Source organism: Miscanthus floridulus, chromosome 1 (assembly GCF_019320115.1).
Source record: "Miscanthus floridulus cultivar M001 chromosome 1, ASM1932011v1, whole genome shotgun sequence".
Taxonomy (NCBI): Eukaryota; Viridiplantae; Streptophyta; class Magnoliopsida; order Poales; family Poaceae; genus Miscanthus; species Miscanthus floridulus.
The window spans coordinates 76,953,848-76,975,895 of NC_089580.1; the positions used below are offsets into that span (position 1 = coordinate 76,953,848).

General features: G+C 46.7%; 3 protein-coding genes across 3 annotated transcripts; 2 read left to right on the forward strand and 1 right to left on the reverse strand.

Annotated features, from left to right (window-relative positions):
* Nucleotides 1–1,141: 1,141 nt before the first annotated feature.
* Nucleotides 1,142–2,417, forward strand: LOC136487555 (uncharacterized). The gene is made up of 6 exons (XM_066484685.1): nt 1,142–1,201; nt 1,318–1,348; nt 1,447–1,587; nt 2,056–2,081; nt 2,161–2,234; nt 2,357–2,417. The coding sequence occupies exons 1-6, from the start codon at nt 1,154–1,156 to the stop codon at nt 2,415–2,417; spliced, it is 381 nt and encodes a 126-aa protein (XP_066340782.1). The 5' UTR covers nt 1,142–1,153.
* Nucleotides 2,418–3,258: 841 nt separating this feature from the next.
* Nucleotides 3,259–4,779, forward strand: LOC136487566 (xyloglucan galactosyltransferase KATAMARI1 homolog). Its single transcript, XM_066484693.1, has one exon. The coding sequence runs from the start codon at nt 3,259–3,261 to the stop codon at nt 4,777–4,779; it is 1,521 nt and encodes a 506-aa protein (XP_066340790.1).
* A 2,866-nt stretch (nt 4,780–7,645) lies between these two features.
* On the reverse strand, nt 7,646–9,597 carry LOC136487576 (xyloglucan galactosyltransferase KATAMARI1 homolog). Its single transcript, XM_066484704.1, has one exon. The coding sequence runs from the start codon at nt 9,470–9,472 to the stop codon at nt 7,991–7,993; it is 1,482 nt and encodes a 493-aa protein (XP_066340801.1). The 5' UTR covers nt 9,473–9,597; the 3' UTR covers nt 7,646–7,990.
* Nucleotides 9,598–22,048: the final 12,451 nt, after the last annotated feature.

Genomic DNA, 22,048 nt, shown 5'->3' on the forward strand with positions numbered 1-22,048 from the left:
CTATCAGCCTTTCGGAGTGGTGGGTGGGTGAAGCGGATCTGTGTGGAGGCGAAGCGGTGGAGCGCTCGTGCTCGTCAGGGGAGGTGGAGGTTTGGAGGCGCTCGTGCTTGTGCCTGTGACCGTCGTGTTCGTCATGGGAGGCAGACGTATGGAGGCACGAGCGGCGGAACGGCGCGGCAGCCGCTCATGCTCATGCTCGTCAGGGGAGGCGGTGGACAATATAAGTAACTTCTTCCGAGGAATTAATGAAGCTCATTTATCAAGGAAGTTGGACAATATGAGGTGGTGGATAAGGTTAAAACCCTACTGCATAATAAGAGGATTAAGAGCAAGGCTAATAATATGGTCTGCTGGTCCACTTGTCTCTCTCATAAAGTTTCTTGGTTCTTGTGTCTAAAACAGCTGTAGACTTACATCATGTTTCTCCTCTTTCCCCTCCACCTCAGCATATAGGCTACTTACAATCCTTTACTATACTTGCTCTAAAAAGGTTTTAAGAAGCGGTCATATTTGGTTTTCAGAGGCGGGATGTCCACTCGCCTCCAGGCTCCAGCACAATATCGTTGTTAATCAAGAACTCCAGAGACAGGTGAAAATGTCCGTCTCTGTAAATCCAGGAAAAAATGGCACCCAACAGCTAAGCCCTGCCATCAAGCCCACCTCTGAGCCCACTCCAAGGCTCCAAGCCTGTTGGCCTTCCTTTCCCGTGCCACTGCCTCCAAAGTAAATCCGTCGCCACCATCATCCTCGACGAATCATGGCCCTTCCGGGGCAGCCATCCACCTCCTTCAATGGAGATCTTCTGCTGCTATCGTCCATCTCTAAGCCCATAGATATGAGATAAGAGAAAGAGAGTGTGAGGCTTGCAGATCTTAGAGGAGAGGACTTGATTAAAATGTATCTATTTGCTTATCGAGTAGATATGAGAAGCGCTTCCCAGCTGATAAGCTATACAAATAGAGTAAAAACAACGGGTAAAATAAGTTGGTCTGATCTAGCTTCTGCTTTTAGTATAAATGAGAGCGGTGAGAATAAGTGTGGCCAGAATAAGCTGCAGAAAAGCATAGCGTTTGGTTGTTGACTTCAGCTTATTTTAGCCATAAATAGCTTATAAGCTATACCAAACAGGCGTAGTTGTCAGAAGGTCCTGAACATGAGGCTGTTTTCAAACGACAATACTGGAAAAGCATGGAATCAAAGTGTAAGCCTTAGATCCATCTTGGCCTAATAGAATAAAGTTGGCCTACTTGAGAATGTTAATTATTTCCTGCACTTTATATGAGCTTTGAAGACAAACAAGCTTTTTCCTCCCTGCAGGTTATGCAGCGTAACTTTGAAGTGCTATTAGGTAATATGATGATGCAACCTTGCCCATGTGTAAAATATAAACAGACTCCATTAAATCTGTTATTAACTACTCCGTTTCTAATCTGATATCTTATTCGATCAGTCAGTTCACCTTATATGGCATCCTGAAGGGTAATAAGCCAGATTTTCATGTGGCTATGCCACCTGCAAAAGCGAAACCATTCTATGCTTCTCTAATCGAGAAAATTCAAAGGTCATACTCGGCTGATTCAGTGAAAGGTAAAAGATATACACAGTTTGCCAACCTGAATTCTTGATTATCAAATCAATGTTCCTTTTCCTTCTGTTAACATGGATCTGCCTATATTGGGATTTGCCTGTCATGAATGATGCATTGGTTGTAACTTTCCCATGCTCCCCGACTCCCCGTGGTCCTGTATTGAACATTCTTCTCCGCTGGATGTGCATTTCATCTTCTCGATAGTCACTCCTGTTATGTTATACCGATAATATACCTATTTCTTTAGTGATGTTTTGCAGATGTTCTGCTCACTTGTTTATTTTGCTGAATATTGCCATGCGTATGTCTATGCTCTCCATACTCATAATACACGATCTTACACTTGTTACTGCAGGTGTTGCTACTATTGCTCTTGCACTACGTTCCATCTACATCTAAACATTTCTGCCATGAGTCACTGTATCGCATGAAAATAAATGTGACGATGTTCCTACTTTGATGGGAAGATGGCGTTTTTGGAGCGATGATGAAGGTGTCTGAGTGAAACATGTTATTTGCCTTCATAGCGTTTGACCTTTTTCAGAAAAAGGGTAAATTGGAAACTATTGCAGGTTTCTTTGGTGAATGATGGCCCCGTGACAATGCAAATCGACTCACCCTCACTGCAATGCGCTGCTCAGTCAAGGTGAGTTTGTTCAAATTGTCAAGTTTATTTTGATCTTTGTTGAATCGTATACTTGCTAGCTAGAATAGCATGCATGGTTATATAGACTTGTTTGATTTATTCGTTTTTATGCACTTGAACAGCAATGGCGATGATGATTTGGTTACAGATGGTGAAGCCAGAGTACCTAAAGAGACGTGTTAAAATTCTAGGTTGCCTGCTGGCCTTGGTGTAATGTAGCCTTTGGTGAATATAAGGTCTCCATCACATCTTTCTCATTCAGAATTTTGACTTTGTTTTTTGGTGCAGTTGGACTGAAAGCCCTCCTGCTGTGCAATTGGTATGAGCTTTGTGTCCATCTGGCACGTTGATCACAAAGGAAATTCCAGAATCGAAGTTGACATAAGTCATGTGATTTACCATTATTAAAAAAAAAACAGTCCTAGCGCTTTGCCGTTGGCTGCCAGTTACAGCACTGCTTCAGTCTGTGCAAACATAGCCTATTGCGCAAATGACAGAGCCATATATTTGTTATCTTATTCATTTTTCTTCTGTGGGATAATACTCTTGTTAACATGAGAGCTATACATGATGAGCTTGTCGCTGCTCAACAATGTAATTCCTAGGGTCTTATTACGTAGTAGCAATCATCAGTACATATCTGGATGAAGTTCAGATGAAGAAGTGGAAGGCATTCCTGATGTTGGGCCTACGAAGTACGCAGAGAATTTTTTTTTGCCCCTGCCAAGCCCAGTACGCGGCCGAGGCCGTGGGGGAGCAAGAGCAATACGCGCATCTATGGACCTGACTCTGAGTGGGTGAATGAGCCGTGTGCGTGGCTGTCGCTTGCTAGCAGCACAGTTGTAATCCTTAAGAGGAGTGCGTGACTTGTTATGCCAACAACCTAAGCCTTTCTCTGTTCTTGGATCCCATTCCCATGCTGTTCTTCTAGCCGTTTCCCCATTCTCTACCCGCTACGACGACCTGCTGTGTTAACACACCTTCTCTGCAAACTTCCCTGCAAACTTCCAGAACAATGCCACGCATGGACGCCGCCAACAAGCACGATGCTGGCGGCAGCGGTGTGCTACGGCCGTCCCAGATATGCCACCTCGTCATTATATCTACCGCCTTCTGGGCCTTGGTGTTCTGTTTGCACTCCGGCATGCAAGGGGGCGGCGGCATGGTATCTAAGTTGTTCAAGGCATCAGCGCTGTCCCATCCCAAGCTGTCCAGCAGCATCCCCGTCAGCCGCCGTCGCCCTCCATCGGAGCAACCGCCGGCGTCGGTGGCGCCGGAGAACCGGTCAGTGGTAGCACCGGCGGCGGATCATTGTGCGGGACGGTACATTTACATGTACGACCTGCCACCGCGCTTCAACGAGGACCTCGTCCGTGGCTGCCGCAAGCTTTCGCCGTGGACGGACATGTGCTCGTACCTGGCCAACTGCGGCATGGGCCAGCCCCTGGGCGACGAGGGAGGCGTCTTCTCCGCCCGCGGCTGGTTCGCCACCGACCAGTTCATGCTCGACGTCATCTCCCACTGCCGGATGAAGCGCTACGAGTGCCTCACCGGCGACTCCTCCCTCGCCACCGCAGTGTACGTGCCGTTCTACGCCGCCCTGGACGCCGGGAGGTACTTCTTCAACAGCACGTCGACGCGGGACGCGCTCGCTCTGGACCTCGTCGACTGGCTGGTGCAGCGTCCGGAGTGGCGCGCCATGGGCGGCCGCGACCACTTCATGGTGGCCGGGAGGACCTCGTGGGAACTCGAGCGGAAGGCTGATGTCGACGAGGAATGGGGCAACAAGCTGCTCAGCCTCCCCGCCATCCGAAACATGACGGCGCTCATCCTGGAGACGAGTCCCTGGAACCGTAGCGGTTTTGGGAACGAGATGATGCAGAGCTGGAGCAGCCTCGCGATACCATACCCGACGTACTTCCACCCGGAGACGGCCGCCGACGTGGTTGCCTGGCAAGACAAGATGCGCAAGGCGGAGCGCAAATGGCTCTTCTCGTTCGCCGGCGCGCCGCGGCCTGGGAGCAAGAAGACCATCCGCGCGGAGATCATCCAGCAGTGCGGCGCGTCAAGCCGCTGCAACCTCTTCGACTGCGGCAGCGGGGCCAGCTGCTACTGGCCGGGCGGCGCCACGCGCGTCTTCGAGGGCTCCGACTTCTGTCTGGAGCCGCGCGGGGACACCCTGACGCGGCGGTCGACGTTCGACGCCATCCTGGCCGGCTGCATCCCGGTGTTCTTCCACCCCGGCTCGGCGTACACGCAGTACACGCTGCACTTCCCGAGCGACCCCAACAAGTACTCGGTGCTCATCATGCACACCGACGTGACCCGCCGGAACGTCAGCATCGAGGAGACGCTGAGCAAGATCTCGCCGGCGGCGGTGAAGGACATGCGCGAGGAGGTGATCCGGCTCATTCCGAGGGTGGTGTACGCGGACCCGAGAGCAACGCGCGTGGATTTCAAGGACGCGTTCGATATAGCGTTGGAGGCTGTCATTGATCGGGTGGCTAAGCGGCGCCGGAGCGCGGCCGCTGGCCGGGAGCACTGAGACGCATCGTCGGCGTCGTCAACTCGTCAAGTGCCTTGTGTGTCATTTGTTCATGCATGTAGTTTTCTGCTGTTTGGTTCATATGTTAATAAGGTTGCGAGTAGGCAAAAATATACGCGATTTAGATCCATAATACACGACTGTTCACTACGCTATCCACACCCTGGAGCGCAATTCATTAGAATGTAACCATGGTTTATCAGTCATGACCCAACAGCAGCTGTAAACCGAATACTATGTGTCTATGTGCCAACTTTTTTGCTGATAATCAAATGTGCGCCATCAGTACTGTGCGTTCCTCCGGCTGTGTCGGTATACGAAAATACGAAAGATTAGGATTGTCTAATGTTCATGATCTAGGTGACGTGTCCATAGCTAGATCTATCCCAGCAGATTTCACTAATATATAGAATGCTGGTGGATGTCAACCGTGGTACGCGATCCAAAGCTCGATCTACCGCCAACAGATTTTATTAGAACACTTGAAGGTGGGCAGCGCGTAGGTGGCGTCCAAGTAGGTGCTAGGTCCTTTTTTTAATTTCAGTACACACTCTCTGAAATACTCATCACCGACACACACAACCTCCTCGTACAAGCACTCCCTCCCAAAATAAGTACTTTCAAACTATAAGACGTTTGGACTTTTTAGATATAATTGTTTTTAGTGGACATTCACACGTAGTATATATCTAAGTATATAGTTAATAAAAGCTACGCATCTAGAAAAATCAAAATATCTTATAATTTAGAATGGAGAAGTACACTTCTATCATTCGCTAACGGGATATAGGTGAAAGGATTAGGCAAGGCCTAGATGGAGATGAATAGGCCTGTAAAAACTTTAAAACTTGTCAATGCAACAAACTAGCAGTATGTGGAGGTTCTGTGGATTCATGTGGATGCGGAAGTTTCGAGCAAATCTACGGAAGTTCCGCGCATCCTAGCTTGGAACTGATATAATTGAATAGAATTGAAACTTACATTGAGTTAAATACCAAGCCTTCCATTAGTATGATCTTCCTTTTGCACCACAGACCTACAACTACAACTTACTATACAAGTACATTAGGTGTAAACCTTAGAATTGAATTCAAACAAGAGTGAGAGTACCACAACAATAACAACAACAACAACCAAAGGGGCAAGACACAAGATTTAACCCAGGGTTCATTGGAGCCATGAAAGGCTTGTCTATGTTCTCGATGTTGAGAAAGCCACAAAGACTTTGCATTGGGTATCTTCTAACCCTATCCTCTTCTCAAGCGAGTCACAAAGCTCAAACTTGAGGGTTCCACGAGCTTCTTGAAGATGTTACGGAGCCAATCTCCAAGAGTAAAAAAAAATACAAATCTACAGCTATGAGATGAACCAAGTGCTCAAAAGCTAGATCTCTTGCTCACAAGCTCTCTAATCCCAATCTCTCAAAGGGTTTCACAAAGAATCAAGAGGGGAGGTTGGGGGAGCCTACAATATATGGTGAAAGAGAGACTTGTTTTCGTGTTGGTGGAAAGTGAATGCAGAAATGGCCATAGGGGAAGAAGGGGATAGGGTATTTATGTCCCTCTCCTTTTTCAAACTATTAACAATTTAAGTGCGGAAGTTCCACACTCAAACACAAAATTTCCGTGCTCAACCGCGGAACTTCTGTGGAGGCCAGAACAAAATATACAAAACTTCAGTGTATGTAATAACAGTGTGAACCATGTTGTAGATTTTGACGAGTCAAATATTTGGCATTCATGACTTTTGCCATGTGAATTTGGTTGTTTGATGTGGCTATTAAATATGAATTTAATGCCACAATTTACTTTGGTCAATGGTTAAGCGTGCAATCTAAGCAACACCGCAAGCCTTACAGGACTGTGGAGATGAGGGACTTAGCACCACCAAGCCGCCACACACTGGAGCAGCTTCCGTGGCCTGTCCTTCGTAAGTTCAGGTTACAGGAGAACCCAATTCCGGCGGACAGATACAATCTCCAGTTCGTTTTGCTTCCAGCCATTTTCACGAATTTCCCTTCAAAATCTGCTAATGATGTTTGATTTCTCCCCGCACCCCAAAGCATCTCTAACACCAGATCACCACTGCCTGAGGACATTGAAATAGCAGATGATTAATGGTCTCCACTTTTTCACATAATTTGTAGTTCTTAGAATTTCAGGGCACTGATCTGTGATGGCTAAGGCTGGATAACGAGCCGGCTCGGCTCATTTGGGCTCGGCTCGTTCTTGCTCGTTAAGATAACGAGCTAGCTCGGCTCGGCTCGTTATCCTAATGAGCCAGAAAGCCAGCTCGGCTCGGCTCGTTAAAAGCTCGAGCTGGCTCGTTAAGCTTGCGAGCCAGGTATAAAAAATACACAAAATATAATATTTGCATTTATCTAAAGTTTGAGAATAATAATAATACAAAAGAAATGCATCTAGACCCGTTACCAGTCAATTTATATGGTATAGACCAGTTATCAGTCAATTGTAAAGTGTAAGACATGAAGTAATACAAAAACTAATACAAGTTTTGATACTTTTTTTCCTGAAAGCTTGGCTCGTTTAGATTGCGAGCGGCTCGCGAGCTGGCTCGAGTTGGCTCGTTATAGCTAACGAGCTAAAATCTTGGCTTGGCTCGGCTCGTTATCATAACGAGCCGAGCCGAGCCGAGTCGAGTCAGCCACGAGCCGAGCGAGCTAACGAGCTTCGAGTTTTTCGTCCAGCCTTAGTGATGGCATATCATCCATGGAAAGATTAGAACTTCCAAAGTACAGTAACTTTGGTCTTCCAATTGTGTTGCGGCGGGATAGGGTCCGCATCCGTGGCGGCTTCAGCCAAGACGATCGGGGGCGAGAAGATTTCAAATTTCAGATTGCAGGCAAGTGTAATATAACTTATATCAGCATCACCCTTTTTTGTTTTGAATGAACAACAAAACCTGACCGAGGTAAAGAAAGAAAAACGAAGGAATGCCCAGGGCTGCTCCGAGCGCGCCACGACGCCGCGGATAGCCATGTCGCACCGTAGCTATATACGTGCTGAAGTGCACCGTGCACACGATCCTAAACTGAAGAGACAGGCGTTGAAGACTCCCAGAATCCCATTCAAATGCTCCTAGTCTAGGTACGAGCGCGCACCGTCGCGATCGAGGAAGGTTCACGTGGCGGTGGCGGAGCCCAGACGCCGAGGCCATTCAATTTCCTCCTAACCGGCCGGCCACCGGTCCATCAGCGTCCGTCGACATCCCCTCGCCGCCGCTTGGCCACCCGATCAAGGACGACGTCCACTGCAATGTCGAAAGCGTCCTTGAAGTCCACACGCGTCGACCTCGGGTCCGCGTACACCAAGCTCGGGATGAGCCGGATCACCTCCTCGCGCATCGCCTTCACCGCCGCCGGCGGGATCTTGCCGAGCGTCTCCTCGATGCTCACGTTCCGGTCCGTGACGTCGGTGTGCATGATGAGCACCGACCACCTCTCGGGCTCCGCCGGGATGTGGTCCGCGTACTGCGTGTACGCCGAGTCGGGGTGGAAGAACACCGGGATGCACCCGGCCAGGACGGCGTCGAACGTGGACCGCCGCGTCGTCGTGTCGCCACGCGGCTGGAGGCAGAAGCTCGAGCTCTCGAAGACGCGCATCATGGCGCCCGGCGCGGCCTCGCACTCGGCCCCCTTCTTGCACCGGAACATCCCGCAGCGGCTCGACGCGCCGCACTGCTGGAGAATCTGCGCGCGGACGGTCTTGTTGCTGCCGGGCCGCGCCGCGCCGACGAACGAGAAGAGCCACCTGCGCTCCAACGCGCGCGCCTTCTCCTGCCAGGCGCGCACGTCGGCGGCCGTGGCCGGGTGGAAGTTGGTCGGGTAAGGCACCGCGAGGTGGTTGGACCGGTTCCACGGGTCGATCTCCAGGACGAGCGCCGTCATGTTGCGGACGGCCGGGATGTTGAGCAGTTTTGTGCCCCAGTCGTCGTCGCCGTCGGTCTTCCTCAGGAAGTCCCACGCGGTCCGGCCGGCCACCAGGAAGTGGTCGCGCCCGCCCGTGGCGCGCCACTCCGGGCGCCGCGCCAGCCACGCGACGAGGTCGAGCGCCAGCGCGTCCCGCGTCGCGGTGCTGTTCCAGAGGTACCGCCCGCCGTCCAGGCTGGCGTAGGCCGGCACGAAGATGGCGGACGCACGGGCGGGGTCGCCGGTGAGGCAGTCGTAGCGCCTCATCCGGCAGCGGAAGATGACGTCGAGCATGAACTGGTCGGTGGCGTACCAGCCGCGGCCCGGGAAGACGACGCCGCCCTCGTCGCGCAGCGGGCGGCCCAGGCCGCAGTTGGCCATGTACGGGCACATGTCCATCCACGGGCGGAGCGCGCGGCAGCCGTGGACGATGTCGTCGTTGAAGCGCGGCGGCAGGCGGTACACGTAGATGTACCGCCCCGCGCAACGGTCGGCGGTCACGTTGGTCCGGTTGTCCTCCGACTCCGACGGCGGCGGCCCGTGCGAAGCAGGGGGGTGCTGGCCGACGGTGACGCTGGACATCAGGGTAGGAAGGGGGAACGCCGAAGGCGGGAACAAGATGGACGCCACGGCCCACAAAGTGGTGGCGGCAACGACGAGGTAGCAGATCCGCGACGGCCAGAGCACGCCACCTGTGCCGCCATCAGGCTTGTCGGCGCCGTCTTTCTGGAAGCTGAGTTCTAGGGTGGTGGTGGGCTTCATCATTGGCCGGTTTGGGAGTGGAGTCCGTATCCGTTGTTTGCACTTTGCAGCCAGCCAGCTCTCAAGCACCTCGTGTTAACTGTCAATCTGTCATTAACTAGCACAGGGGCGTGATTTCATTGACGTGATTATTGCGAATCCACTGTACCGGGTCGCGTGCTCGCGGGGATTTTCTTTTATAAATTACTGGCAAGTCAATCAGCTCGAGACTCGTCGGTTTCCCAAATTTTCACCCAAAATTTGCCAAAATTATTTGAGAAAGTGCATGTACATTGGAGGAAATAATAATCACAAACAAAGTGAACCGAAACACTGTTTTGACTAATTTGCTCTGAACGGAAAAAAACAAGCTGAAAAATTCTGATTATAAGACGAACATAGAGAAAAGAAGACGAGCGCGCGCAGCTTTCGAGGAGTGCTAATCTGCCTCTGCTAGCGCTGGTCGCCTGGTCCATAGAAAGCAGAGGCCAGAGAGTCCGGTCCAGCGAACCGGGTCCAGCATTCACGGGCCACGCCAGTCGGTGTGGCCGCGTGGTCGCATAAAGCCGGCAGAGGATTGGCACATGGCGTGCGTGCATCAGCAATTCAGCAGCATCGCGGACCGTTCCGGACGGCACCGCCACGCGGGAGAGCTACAGTGCTACACGAACGACCCAACGCGCGCTGCTTTTGGTTACTGACGCATAGACACACGTTGACGAGTGATTGAACGACCCAACGCGCGCATCGTCTTCCTCGCACCTACCTTCTTCTTCCTGACGATTCGACCAGCGGCGAGCGAGGTGGTGGGGAACATCCGATGAGCGGAGCCAGCGACGGGGCGAGGGGTCCGTCTCTTCTTTCTTCGATTGAGATTAGAGGAGGACAGAGGCCGATCGACGAGTGCAATTGGTGGCGGGAGCACCGGTGGTGGACGAGGCCGCCGCCGCCGCCGAGGTAGGGCCGATGATGAACGATTCCTTGAATCGATTAGTGGAGGGTGGGGGAAGGTAAGGTGGGGCTAGGCGACAAGCCATGCAACTGTGGCAGAGGAGCCGCTGGCCGGGGACGTGCGTTGGATCGATCTAGGAGGAGGAAGACGAGATGAGGAAGAGAAAGAAACGTGGACACAAGCGTTGCGGGCACGTAGGTGTCAACTAAGAGAAAAATTATCTGCACCGGTGATGTAGAAAATCTCCTGTGCGACACTGTTTTGTTGTTGTCTACGTGTCCTGACTCAACTTGACGGAGTGTTACATTCCACAGAAAGATAGGGCAACAGCTTGGACCATGCAGGTGGCATGCAACCATGCGCGATGGTGACCAACGGATCAAAGATCAGACGACATCAGATCCATGTTGCACGGGAGATTTTCTGCATCACGAGTGAAGATAACTTTTTTTCCATTACTAGGTTCGTGCCTATACGTGGCTACGGGACAGCTAAACTTTTGTATTAAAAACACACGGATCGTACGATAAAATAACAATACTGTGAAATTAAATAGCGGCGTTAAAGTGACATTTAATCTAAAAAGGAAAGTTCATGTCATTGACACAGTCCTAGAGAGCGCGGCGTCGTAGGCTCACAAACTCTACTGTATAGACCTTTTCCGTGATGCGGCTAAAATAATGTTTTATATCGACAAGAAGAAATCTCCAATATCCATTTATTTCGTGCGCCAATAAATCCTTGAATAAGTTCCGCTGCATCTCCATACCATCCTGTATATAGGTTTAAGTATATATGTCCGTGCGTTACAACGGAAAAATAATACCAGAATAATGTAAATATTAGCACATGTTGTACCATTATAAAAAAACGATATTTGATGTTTCTAATATTCCGTTTGGAGTCAATTATCAATATTACACGAGGATCCTTGAAACATGAACAATGAGAATAAATTCAAATTTACATGTTAGTGCTCAATGAAATTTAATGGATGGCACTGCTCAATGAAACTTTTGAAATGTTCAGAGTACATACATGAACTGCCGATGGAAAATTCAAGAAAAAAAAACTAAATTTTAAAGATTCTTGATGCTAACATGTTTAATATTCTTCAAATCAATATGCGTGACAATTTTAAATCTGATCCTGGCTTCCTATCAGCCCAATGATTTAATAAGAGATTAAAATACAACTGATCTCACAAGGACACCGATAAGATTTAAAGATTATAAACAATTCAGTGAGATAGTATCAAGTAGTCAGTGTTCAGAGAGATTCATCTTATTGATGGATAACATTTAATCCAACATATGCATATTTATACCACTTTGACTATTGCAATTCGGATCTCTGTTGCTATATGATTGCTGTGGTGTAATATCTAGAACTACCGCCTACAACCTCTGATAGAGCACACGGACTAAAGTACTGAACCTCTCTGAATTTCTGAATATCCAAAGCAAAGAAATAAATACACTCTGAACTTCGATAAATAGTCACCTCTAACTGTAAGTTGTAATAAAATAAATGACTCAATTATTATGAAACGACCACTTCAACACAACATCATATATTCATTACACACTGGATATTCAGAGTTCCAAATGCTCTGAACATTGAGACCACCAAAAAATCTTTGAAAAACTATTCTAAATATGCATACTTAAATAATCTTTCCATATTTCAAAATTAGACGCAAAGGTGCAAAGTACTAAAGGAAAGAATATTAATCAGTTTTAGCGTGAAGCTATTTAAGTTGAGGGCAATCATTCCATATACTCATGTTGCAAATTATCTCTACAACCAATTGAATGTGTTAGCCTAAGATCAGTGGTACACTGAACCCCTTCTCAATCTCTACAATTATTTGAGATTTTTAAAGACATTTATATTTTTTCCATGGGCTAAACATTCAGAGATCAAATTGTTAAATATCTATAACACTAATTGATCTGACAGACTGCTGAATCCTATTTTGCACAATGCAAACAATTTTGACCATTTTAGGATTATACATTTAGACAAGTTTGCATCAATCAAAATTCAGAACAAACCATAAGATTCCAAATAAAAGGTTCAGTTAACACACAAGAGGCAAACATCACCACAAGCAAGATCTTAAATGTACGCAAGTAATTTGTTCATATTATTACAGTAAGAACTTAGTTTAGTATAGGTAGATAGATACATAACATCTTCAGCTAAAGATCATTGAGTAAACTGAAAGTAATATCAAGAAAGGCTAACTAAACTCATTTACGTCATCAAGGTACTAAAGATCAAATTACCTAATCAAAGCATGGAAACGCATGAAACATCAACTCCTACTGTATTCACGCATGTTTAGAAACTTCAATTGAGTCAGGTGTTTAACAAATTTGAGCAATCCCTCCCATGGAAAAATGAAATCAGGTGTAAATTGTAACCATAAATAAAATAATAGCACCATTAGAACATAGCATCGATTGCATGAATTCAATAACCTGCATTAAATATGATCGGCAGCGGCATGTGGTAAATAAAGAAGACGTCCTCGCTACGCTAACAGGATCATCGCTCCAGTTCCTAGACCCTGGAAAAAAACGAAAGGGGCGGTTGGACTCAAGATGAAGAACGCGAGCGTGCCTTTGGGCCGCTGCCTCTTCCCGTCATGGTGCACTGCGGGCGTGCCTTCGGACTTGTAGAGGGATCGAGGTTATCATGGTCGCCCTTTGCATCGACATATAGTAATCCTTGGCCAGCTCTTAGGCATGACCCCCACATCATAGGAGCTCCTTCTATCTCCTCTGTTTCCTCTCCTCCGTGACCCACTCTCCTCGTAGGAGGACCGCGATGAAGGCACCAGCTCGTACTTCGCAGGAGCAGGCTGCAGCGACGTGTCCTCATTGGATTTGCGCTTCCCTATTCGATGGTGAGGTAGCGTGCGAGCGATGGCTATGTTTGCGTGAGGTTTCTATCGTTGGCTGATAGTGTGGATGGCGAGGTTTCTATTCTGGGGTGGCATTTAGTGAACAGGGATCCCGTGGGGCCATCGAATAGTGGCATTTTGAGGGAAGTTTCTATGAGACGTTGGGCTTTCCTTGTGTGCACGATGCGGGAGATGTCGTGGGATCGCAGGCTACAGGAAGAGCGAGCGGCTTTGGTGTCGCACTTGTGGACGGAATAGTTATGAATGTTTTAGTTGTAGAGAAGAGAAGTAAGGGGGCTCATGAATGAAAGGGGTCAGCCGGACGCCCGAACAAGGTGGAAATGGTTGTAGCCCAAACTCACGGAGGTAAGTACCAGACCAATTTTGTTTGGCCAAAGTGTTATGCTTGTTTTTTAAAAAAGGACCAAAGTGTTAGTTTGGGCACATTCACCTCTGTTTAAATACTTTTTAGTACTCATCATTTTCTTCGGATATAGTACAAATACAGACAATATTTTAAATCAAATACAAATATAAATGCAGATATATCAAATACAAATACAAACAATTTTTTAATATCGCTCTTTGTAGTACATATATGAAAATTAATTGTGTCCAGCACTATTTACACCAAACTTATCACTTATGCGATGTGCACTTATTTGTATCGGCAGCACTAGCGTCCGGATGTCCGGACACATGCGTCCGTCTAGACGCTCGCAACTCCTTCATCCCGTCCGCTCGGATTCACGCGTCGGCTGCGCTAGCTCTGTGACCCACGCTCGTATCCGAACCGCCCACTTCAGATCCGTTGCCCACGCTGCTCGTATGACTCGCCCTGCCTCTTCCACACCGCCGCAGCGTCCATCTCTTCTAGGCCACCTGGAAGACTCACCCCCGCCTCTTCCACAACAACACCGCACGACCTGTGCCTCCTCCCCGTACCGCTGCCAGCTGCCAGCGGCCTACGCCTCCTCCACGCGTCAGTGACCGTGGCTTGGCCCTGCCCGCCCTCATAGACACCAACGCCGATCGTCTACACTGGCAACATGAAACACTCGAATGCAACATACATTTGAAACAGATAAAATATTTGGGACATACGCTTGCAACATGTGTGTGAAACATATGCAACATCCAGATAAAATAATTGTAACATGGAAGAACACTTACTGCAACATAAGACTGAAACAACTGAAACATTTCAAACATACTGTTGCAACATATTTGTGAAAACATATACAACATCTAGATAAAAAACGATTGCAACATACGTCTGGAAACAGATGAAACATTTTGAGCAAACGCTTGTGTCACGGGGTCGGAACCGCGATAAGCATTGTTGTTCGAGTTGGTGTCAGAGTACGTATTTTCGGTGGCTTAGGTGGACTCAAGAACATAAGAATCACAGAGAGGATGCAACGGTTTATCCTGGTGTGGGCCAATCGATGCCCTATGTCCAGCAGCTGATGATCCTTATACTCAAGAGCACCCAAAATCGAGGGGTTACAATAGAGTGTATAGGAGGAAGGAAGAGATTTGGTAGGGGGTTAGCTCGGTGCTAATCCTGAGGTTGCCTCGCCGCTGGTGGAGTCTTCCCCTCGTCAGAGAGGAGGAAGATGATGGGTGCGGTGGAGGAGCTTTCGGTGCCCCCTCTCTCTGGGTTGCTCTGCTCTCGGTGCTGAGCAGGAGCGGATCGATGAGGAATGGAATGATCTATCTCAGATCGTTCTCCCCCTCCAGGATCTGACCTTACCCCTTTGTAGGATCACTGGTATGCCTAGAGGGGGAGAATAGGCCTATAAAAATTCAACTCAAACCAAAGTCAAATTCACCCATAGCACTGCCGCTCTGTGAGCGCGGCACAACCGCACCTGTAGGAGAGATTAGTTCACAGTTCAAAATCTACCCAACAAAATTTAGATCAGGTAGATTTCTTAGCTTTCTGCAGGGTAGTAGATCACAGATTGATGACTAAAAGTGGTGGGAACACCACACACAAGTAGATCAACCTCAAACTCTAGAAATCACCTCAACAACAACAAGAACACAAGTGTAGCAACACAAGCACAAGATGACACAATGATTTATCTCGTGGTTTAGCTTGCCACCAAGGCTTGCCTATGTCCATGTTGTTGAGGTATACCACTAAGGCTTAGGGATTTGCTACCCTACCTCATTCTCAAGTCAAGAGAGTGAACTCTTGAGATGAGGGGTGATTTTACTCGCTGCAAGAGGTAGTTACAAACCTCCCGGGGCTGCCACACAAGTTGTCAAGCTCCACGAGCGACGCTCTAGCCGGCTAGGAGCCAAGCTCCAAGAGTAACAAACACAACCGCCGGCTAAAATGTGAACCAAGTGCTCTTTAGAATTTGGGAATCAATGGAGATGCTCTCTAATCAAATTTTGGACCCTTATCCCTCAAGATTGATGGGAAATCAATAGATTTGCTTGGAGGCTTGTGGTCAACAATGAAGTGAGAGAGAGAGAGAGAGAGAGAGCTCCTGCTCTATTTTTGAGCGTCTGAAGTGAGGAAGAAGAGAGCTGGTTAGTTCCTGTTGGGAAGGAAGGGAAAAGGTATATATACCCCCCATCCCCCAATGGTCACTTGAAATCGCAGATAGCCATTGGGGAGAAAAGGAAAAGATATATATACCCTCAGCCCTCAATGGATACTGCACCCAAGAGATCAGGCAAGACGAGGTCCGCGGCCTCAAGGTCGGGCGAGACGAGGTCACGACCAAAGGGTCGGGCGAGCCAGAGCCCGCAACCTTGGGGTTGGGCGAGACGGAGCCCGTGACCAAAGGGTCGGGAGAGCCGGAGCCTGCGACCTTGGGGTCAAGCGAGACGAAGCCCGTGACCAAAGAATCGAGCAAGCCGGAGCCTGCGACCTTGGGGTCGGGCGAGACAGAGCCCGCGACTAAGGGGTCGGGCGAGTCAGAGCTCGCACCCAAGGGGCCAGGTGAGTCGGAGTTCGCACCCCGCAAGATAACAAGGGTAATAGTGAAGTGAACTATCTTGGCTGTGAATTTGAGGATGCATGTGGTTGTATGGGCACTTTGTAGCACATATTAGCTTAAGCATTGTGTCCTCCTTTATAGTACGTATTTTCCTATACTCAAATTCAATGTGTAAAAGAATTTAAACCTCCTTTGAGTTTGAAGCCATCTACACTTGTAATTGGGGACTCCTTCGTTTCGTGTAGCATCCTCGAATATAAAATCCCTGCTTGTCATCTCGATAAATCTCATTAGTTCTCTAATTGCGTTGTCATTATCACCAAAACCCATAATTAAGGCTTGATTGCACTTTCAATCTCCCCCTTTTTGGTGATTGATGACAACCCAATTAGTGCTTATAAAAGATATGAAATAAATACTGAGACTTTCGAGCCATGGGTGTAGAGCCTCCCCCTAAGTATATGAATAGAGAATTGAATTCTCAAATTGGCATAAGAAGCCAAGATTCACATTTTAGTGAAAGTGATGGGGCTCCCCCTACATCCATGCCCCTATGGGGTGCTGCATACTGTGTTAGGTATATAAAACGTGATGCAAATGACAGTTTATGCACAACATGATTTGCTGTTGCAGCTGGGTGCGGCACTGCTGCACTTGCTGTAACAACATAGATCAGAACAGACACCACATAGCATGTGATACATATAAAGATATACATTCTAGCACAATTGTATCACAAGCGACATCATAGATTAATATATGTCCATATCCCACACAAAAAGTCAAATAGTAGTATTATTTCACAATTTAGAGTTTTGAGCGACTCTCAAACTTTCCACCTAGTGAAGACTAACACTCATTGAATAGGACATGAAGCGCAGCTACTGTGAAAAGTTGTTGATCCCTCTAATTTTCCCTCTAATTTTCTCCCCCTTTGGCATAAAGCACCAAAAAGAGAAGAAAAGAAGAACGATCAACACCTACTCGTCATCTCCCTAGATGTCCGTCCAATCAATATCATCACCTCTTGCAGCAGTCCCGGCACCACCATCACAATCGTCGTCGTCAGAGTCAATACGTGCACGGCCCTGACGGTGAGTAGTGGAGTTGTAGCGAGTGGAACGAGTGGAATGCCTCGGTTCCTGTCTCTAACGGTATCCCTCTAGGGTCTCATCCTAATCTGCTGCTCGTCCCTGCTACTGCTCCTCCTCCTCCTCATCCTCATCATCTGAATCTGTGTTGGAGAGGCTTGGAAGGTCATACTGTGGAGGAGGTGGAATAGGAGGAAGTGATGGAAGGTCCTGTCCATGCTACTGACGCTGCTTAAGCTGTGTCTCATACGCTCTGTCAACTGCATAGGTGCACTTGTCGAAGATTGCCTTCAACCACTTGCCAAACTTCTTCATCTTGCCTCCTCTGTGAGACTTAGAGCGGGAAGACTCAGAGATATCTACATGAGCATGAGAGCACCCCACTCCCTAAGTAGATGTAGCTGGCTGGGTCTTCTCAATTTTGTAGACGGTGTGCATCCCATCCTTCGAAAAATAAAATCTAGTGACCCTCTCAATCATTAACATGAGGTAAGGGGCATAGGGAAGCCTCCTCCTCCCATCCTCCACTGCAAATCTCAACTCAGTCCACATGAATCTAGGGACATTGAACCTATCCCCACCTGGAGCAAATCTAGCCAACACATTTCTCACATAAACATTAATATCTGAGGCTGCTCCATCCTTTGGGTTGATGGTGTTCCTAATGAGTTTGTTGAGGATATAATAGAAGCTGTGTAGACCACTCCTCTTGCCATCTACAATCCTTCTATCTCTCCACATGTAACTGATGTCACGGATCTTAGCTCGAGGCTCATCATGAATGTAAGTATAACCTCTGTGCTCCTCCCCAAAGCCAAGAATCCGGCTAAAAGTGACAAAGTTGACTCGGTAGTGCCAACCATCAGTCATCCAGTGAATCTCATCAGAGGTTCGGTCATAGAAGTATGTGGTATGAAACTATGCAAGGACCTCCTCATTCCAGTTATACTGGAAACCCATGATGTTTGAAAGCTGGAACCTATCACAAATTTTGATTACCTTGTCAAACTCAGGCTCCTCCTTCTCCTGCATCTCATCCCAATCAATATACTGCATCTTGATGATCTTGGTTTTCTTGGATGCAAGAATGGCAGTGGCATAAAAGTTGGAATGAAACTCATTCCAAAATCTGTAATCAATGCCCAAATCCTTACGCACTGCATAGGGATTGACCCCCCTTGCCTCTTCCACCAGCTGCCAACTCTTGGAATAGATGACAACAACATGCTGGCGTGAGTCATTTGGAGGTCTCATGATGATTTCACCCTCAAAATCTCTCATGTATCTGCCATCAAATTCAGAGAGATGCTGTGGGGTGTTAGGAATGGCATTAGTGGTACAACCTGTCATCTCCAGCCTCTCCTCATCTTTAATGTATTGCACGCGCCTCCCCCTGTCACCAAGTCCCCTTAGAGTTGCATTACTACCTGCTGCTGTTGACCTCCCTCGACCACGGCGAGGTGGATCCTTGTCTCTTTGCTCATTGATCTTCCTTTTCCCCTTTCGGTCATTATCTCCGTGCGCCATCTTCTCAACCGAGGAATGGAGAGGAGAGGAAAGAAACTGCTCAGGCTAGTGTAGCACCTGGTTTTAAGAACCAAAACCAGATACGCACCATATGTGAGCCCAGGAAGTCAAATCTCACATATAGCTACAAATAAGGGTAATATCAAAAGATAATGCTCAATATATAATGTACTTAGTATAAAGGATTTAACCTTAGACAGCAAACAACGGAAAGACAACTCCGATCTTCGGGTGAAGACTCCAATTCCATAGGGACAACTGACTCGTTGATCACAAGCCTAATTTCTCCAAACTCTAGCAATCTAGTACCCATCAGAGATTTTTATCCAAATAATTGAAAAATAAAGCAAGCGTAAGTATATGTCGTACTCAACAAATATAACATGGGGTTCATGAGGCTCAAAAGGCTGACACTGGTTTAACTGCGATTAGCTTTTAATGAGTCATCTTTTAGCAATTGGGTGGCAACAAGTTTATTCACAAGCCCATATAAACACATGATCAGGTAAACATGAATAATGAATAGCATAAACAGTAATCATTAGTATCATTAATGTTCATCATCTATTCCGTAAATATTCCAAGGCTGCTCGTGACCGTCAGCATGACTGATATACCAGTTTTACACTCTGCAGAGGTTGTACACTTTCACTGTGAGTTGTGATTTACTCTTTCGCCCGAGGTCACGAGCCTCTTAACCCACTACCAAGGAAGGTTGGCAGGGTTCACTATGAAGCCTTTCAATGGTTCGTCTAACAAGTTAGGGCCATTAGATTCACTCGACAAACAGATATAGGAACCCCCTGTCGAATGGCACAATTCCATCACGACTATACACATAAGAGTAGAGGCTGTCCTATACCCAATTCATCAAGCCATTCTTACACCAATAAAGGTAACCTCTAACAAGCTAGAAAATGTCCTCATACTGAGCTAAAGCCAGAGCCATGTAGCCCTCACTATAAGTCCCAGATGATCACTTACAGATAAGTCCTTAGGGAGAGGAATCTAGAGCACCATAAAAACAGCCCAATGCTCTAGCCCCCTTGTTTCATGTTGCTAAAAAGCATCTTTTAATGCTTATTGCATATACCATCTGTCAAGTTACAAGATCATGGTTTTAGTTGAGCACTAGCATCATACTACCCAATGCAATACCGAATAGGTATCAAGGTACTGGGTAACAAAGCACTAGGAAATCCTTAGTGGCAGTCAAGGTAGACACATGCAGTATGAATTAAATGATTAAAGGGAATAGGACAACAAGGAAGATCCCATATTATACTTGTCTTAAACACTTGCTCAACTCTCATACCATCAACTTTCGATCATCACCTTTGAATCTTCAGTGTCTAGAAACGGTTCTTGTCTACTTGTAGAAAGCACCACACATAGGCAATCATACAAACAACAAATAAAAGCAACTAAGAACAGCAGAGCAAGAGCTTTAAAATAGCGTGCTAAGAGAGAACTCGCTGCTACGATCGAGAGAACGCAAGAAACGACAATAACGGAACTATCGTTAAAAAGAAACAACTAATGAGAGTTTTATATTATAAAAGAAAAGAAAACAACTGGAAGCTTGATTTATTATAATTAAACAAAACCATTGAAGAGTTATTAATTCAGATTAGACAAATTAAAATTTAATATAAAAACCGAGTTGAGGTTAATCATATTTTATCTTATAAATATTATCACATAAGTTGTTAAACAAGTTAAACTTTATCTTTGCAAAAGAAAAGAAACACTTGAGAGCATCTAAATGAGTTTTATATGACCATGTTTAGCCTAAACAAAAACATATTTAATCTGACGTTAATCAAGTTAAGAGTTACTTACAAAAGATCGATATTATCCTATTTTGCTTTTATTAAAAAACATGTTTGCATAAACATTAATCAATTTAATATTTTAAATTATAAAATTCACAAGTATAGCACATGAAGACATCAATACTAGTACGTAGATTAAGCCAACAAAAATCTAACGTAATTTGAATGGACTAACATGAGGCCACGTACAATTATGATCAGTGCTTGTGAGTAGAAAAAGTACGTCCAGCACTTGGATAAATATAGCAAAAAAATATTGAACTTGTATGGAGCTGGAATAGGCGGACTGAAAATTGCTAACAAATAATATGATCACGATCTGCTCTAGGAATAGATTGTAAAGATGCAGACGGCGATTGAGTGTATGATTTGTAGATAGCTAGTATACTCACATGTGAACGGTGGGTAGTTGTGCTCCGCTCATATGTAGATTTGCACGTAAGCATGCATCTGGATGTGTGCTTGCTATGGCGAGAATAGAGGCATGAGCCTGGCTTGCTCGATGATGGGGAGCAGCTGGCAAGGACGACGCTGGTGCCTAGAGGTGGATGGCCGGCGCGCAGAACAGCAAGCACGACAACATATATGCAGGAGTTGATTTCCCGACAAGCAGGGTGGCTAAGCTGGCCATGGTGCTTAGCGGTAGGACGAAACAAGCAGGCCTGAAAGTTGAAGTTCAACATAAGCAGACAGATACACCTTGATGAAAACAATGAGTGCTGGGTCACGAAAGAGGTGTCCTCACCAGAGGCCGATTGTGCCGCAGATGAAACAATGGTGACCACCAGGGCTCTGACTGGCGACCGGACGGACTCCATGTCAGAACGAACTTTGCCGATGAGACGAGAATAGTTCATGATAGCTACATGACCAGATGTTGGAGGAAGCGCATAGAGGAAAATTGAATTTACTATCTTAGGATTCCCAAACTAGAGCCTCCCCTTAAGGTAGTTTTGGTGTGCTTTGTCAAGGGGTTGATACATATATATAGGGAGAAAAACTCTCCACATCCACGTCAACCAGCGATATGGTGCTAATTGACGTTGCACCATCCACCTGCACTAATGGGCCTAAATAAACATTAAAGCCCATTAATAAATAAAGACATGTGCCTTTAGGATTTATTAAGATTATTGCACATGAGCTTTGAGCGTTGGAAAAAATGAGAGATTTATTATTTTCGGAATTCATTAATTTGGTGGATAAAATAATTCCAGAAAAGTCTAGAACTATTATTTAAGCCGCGAAAAATACTTTGAAAGCTCTGAAAATTCAGGGAAAATTCCCAGAGATATTATGGAACATGAGGAACCTAAATAAAGTA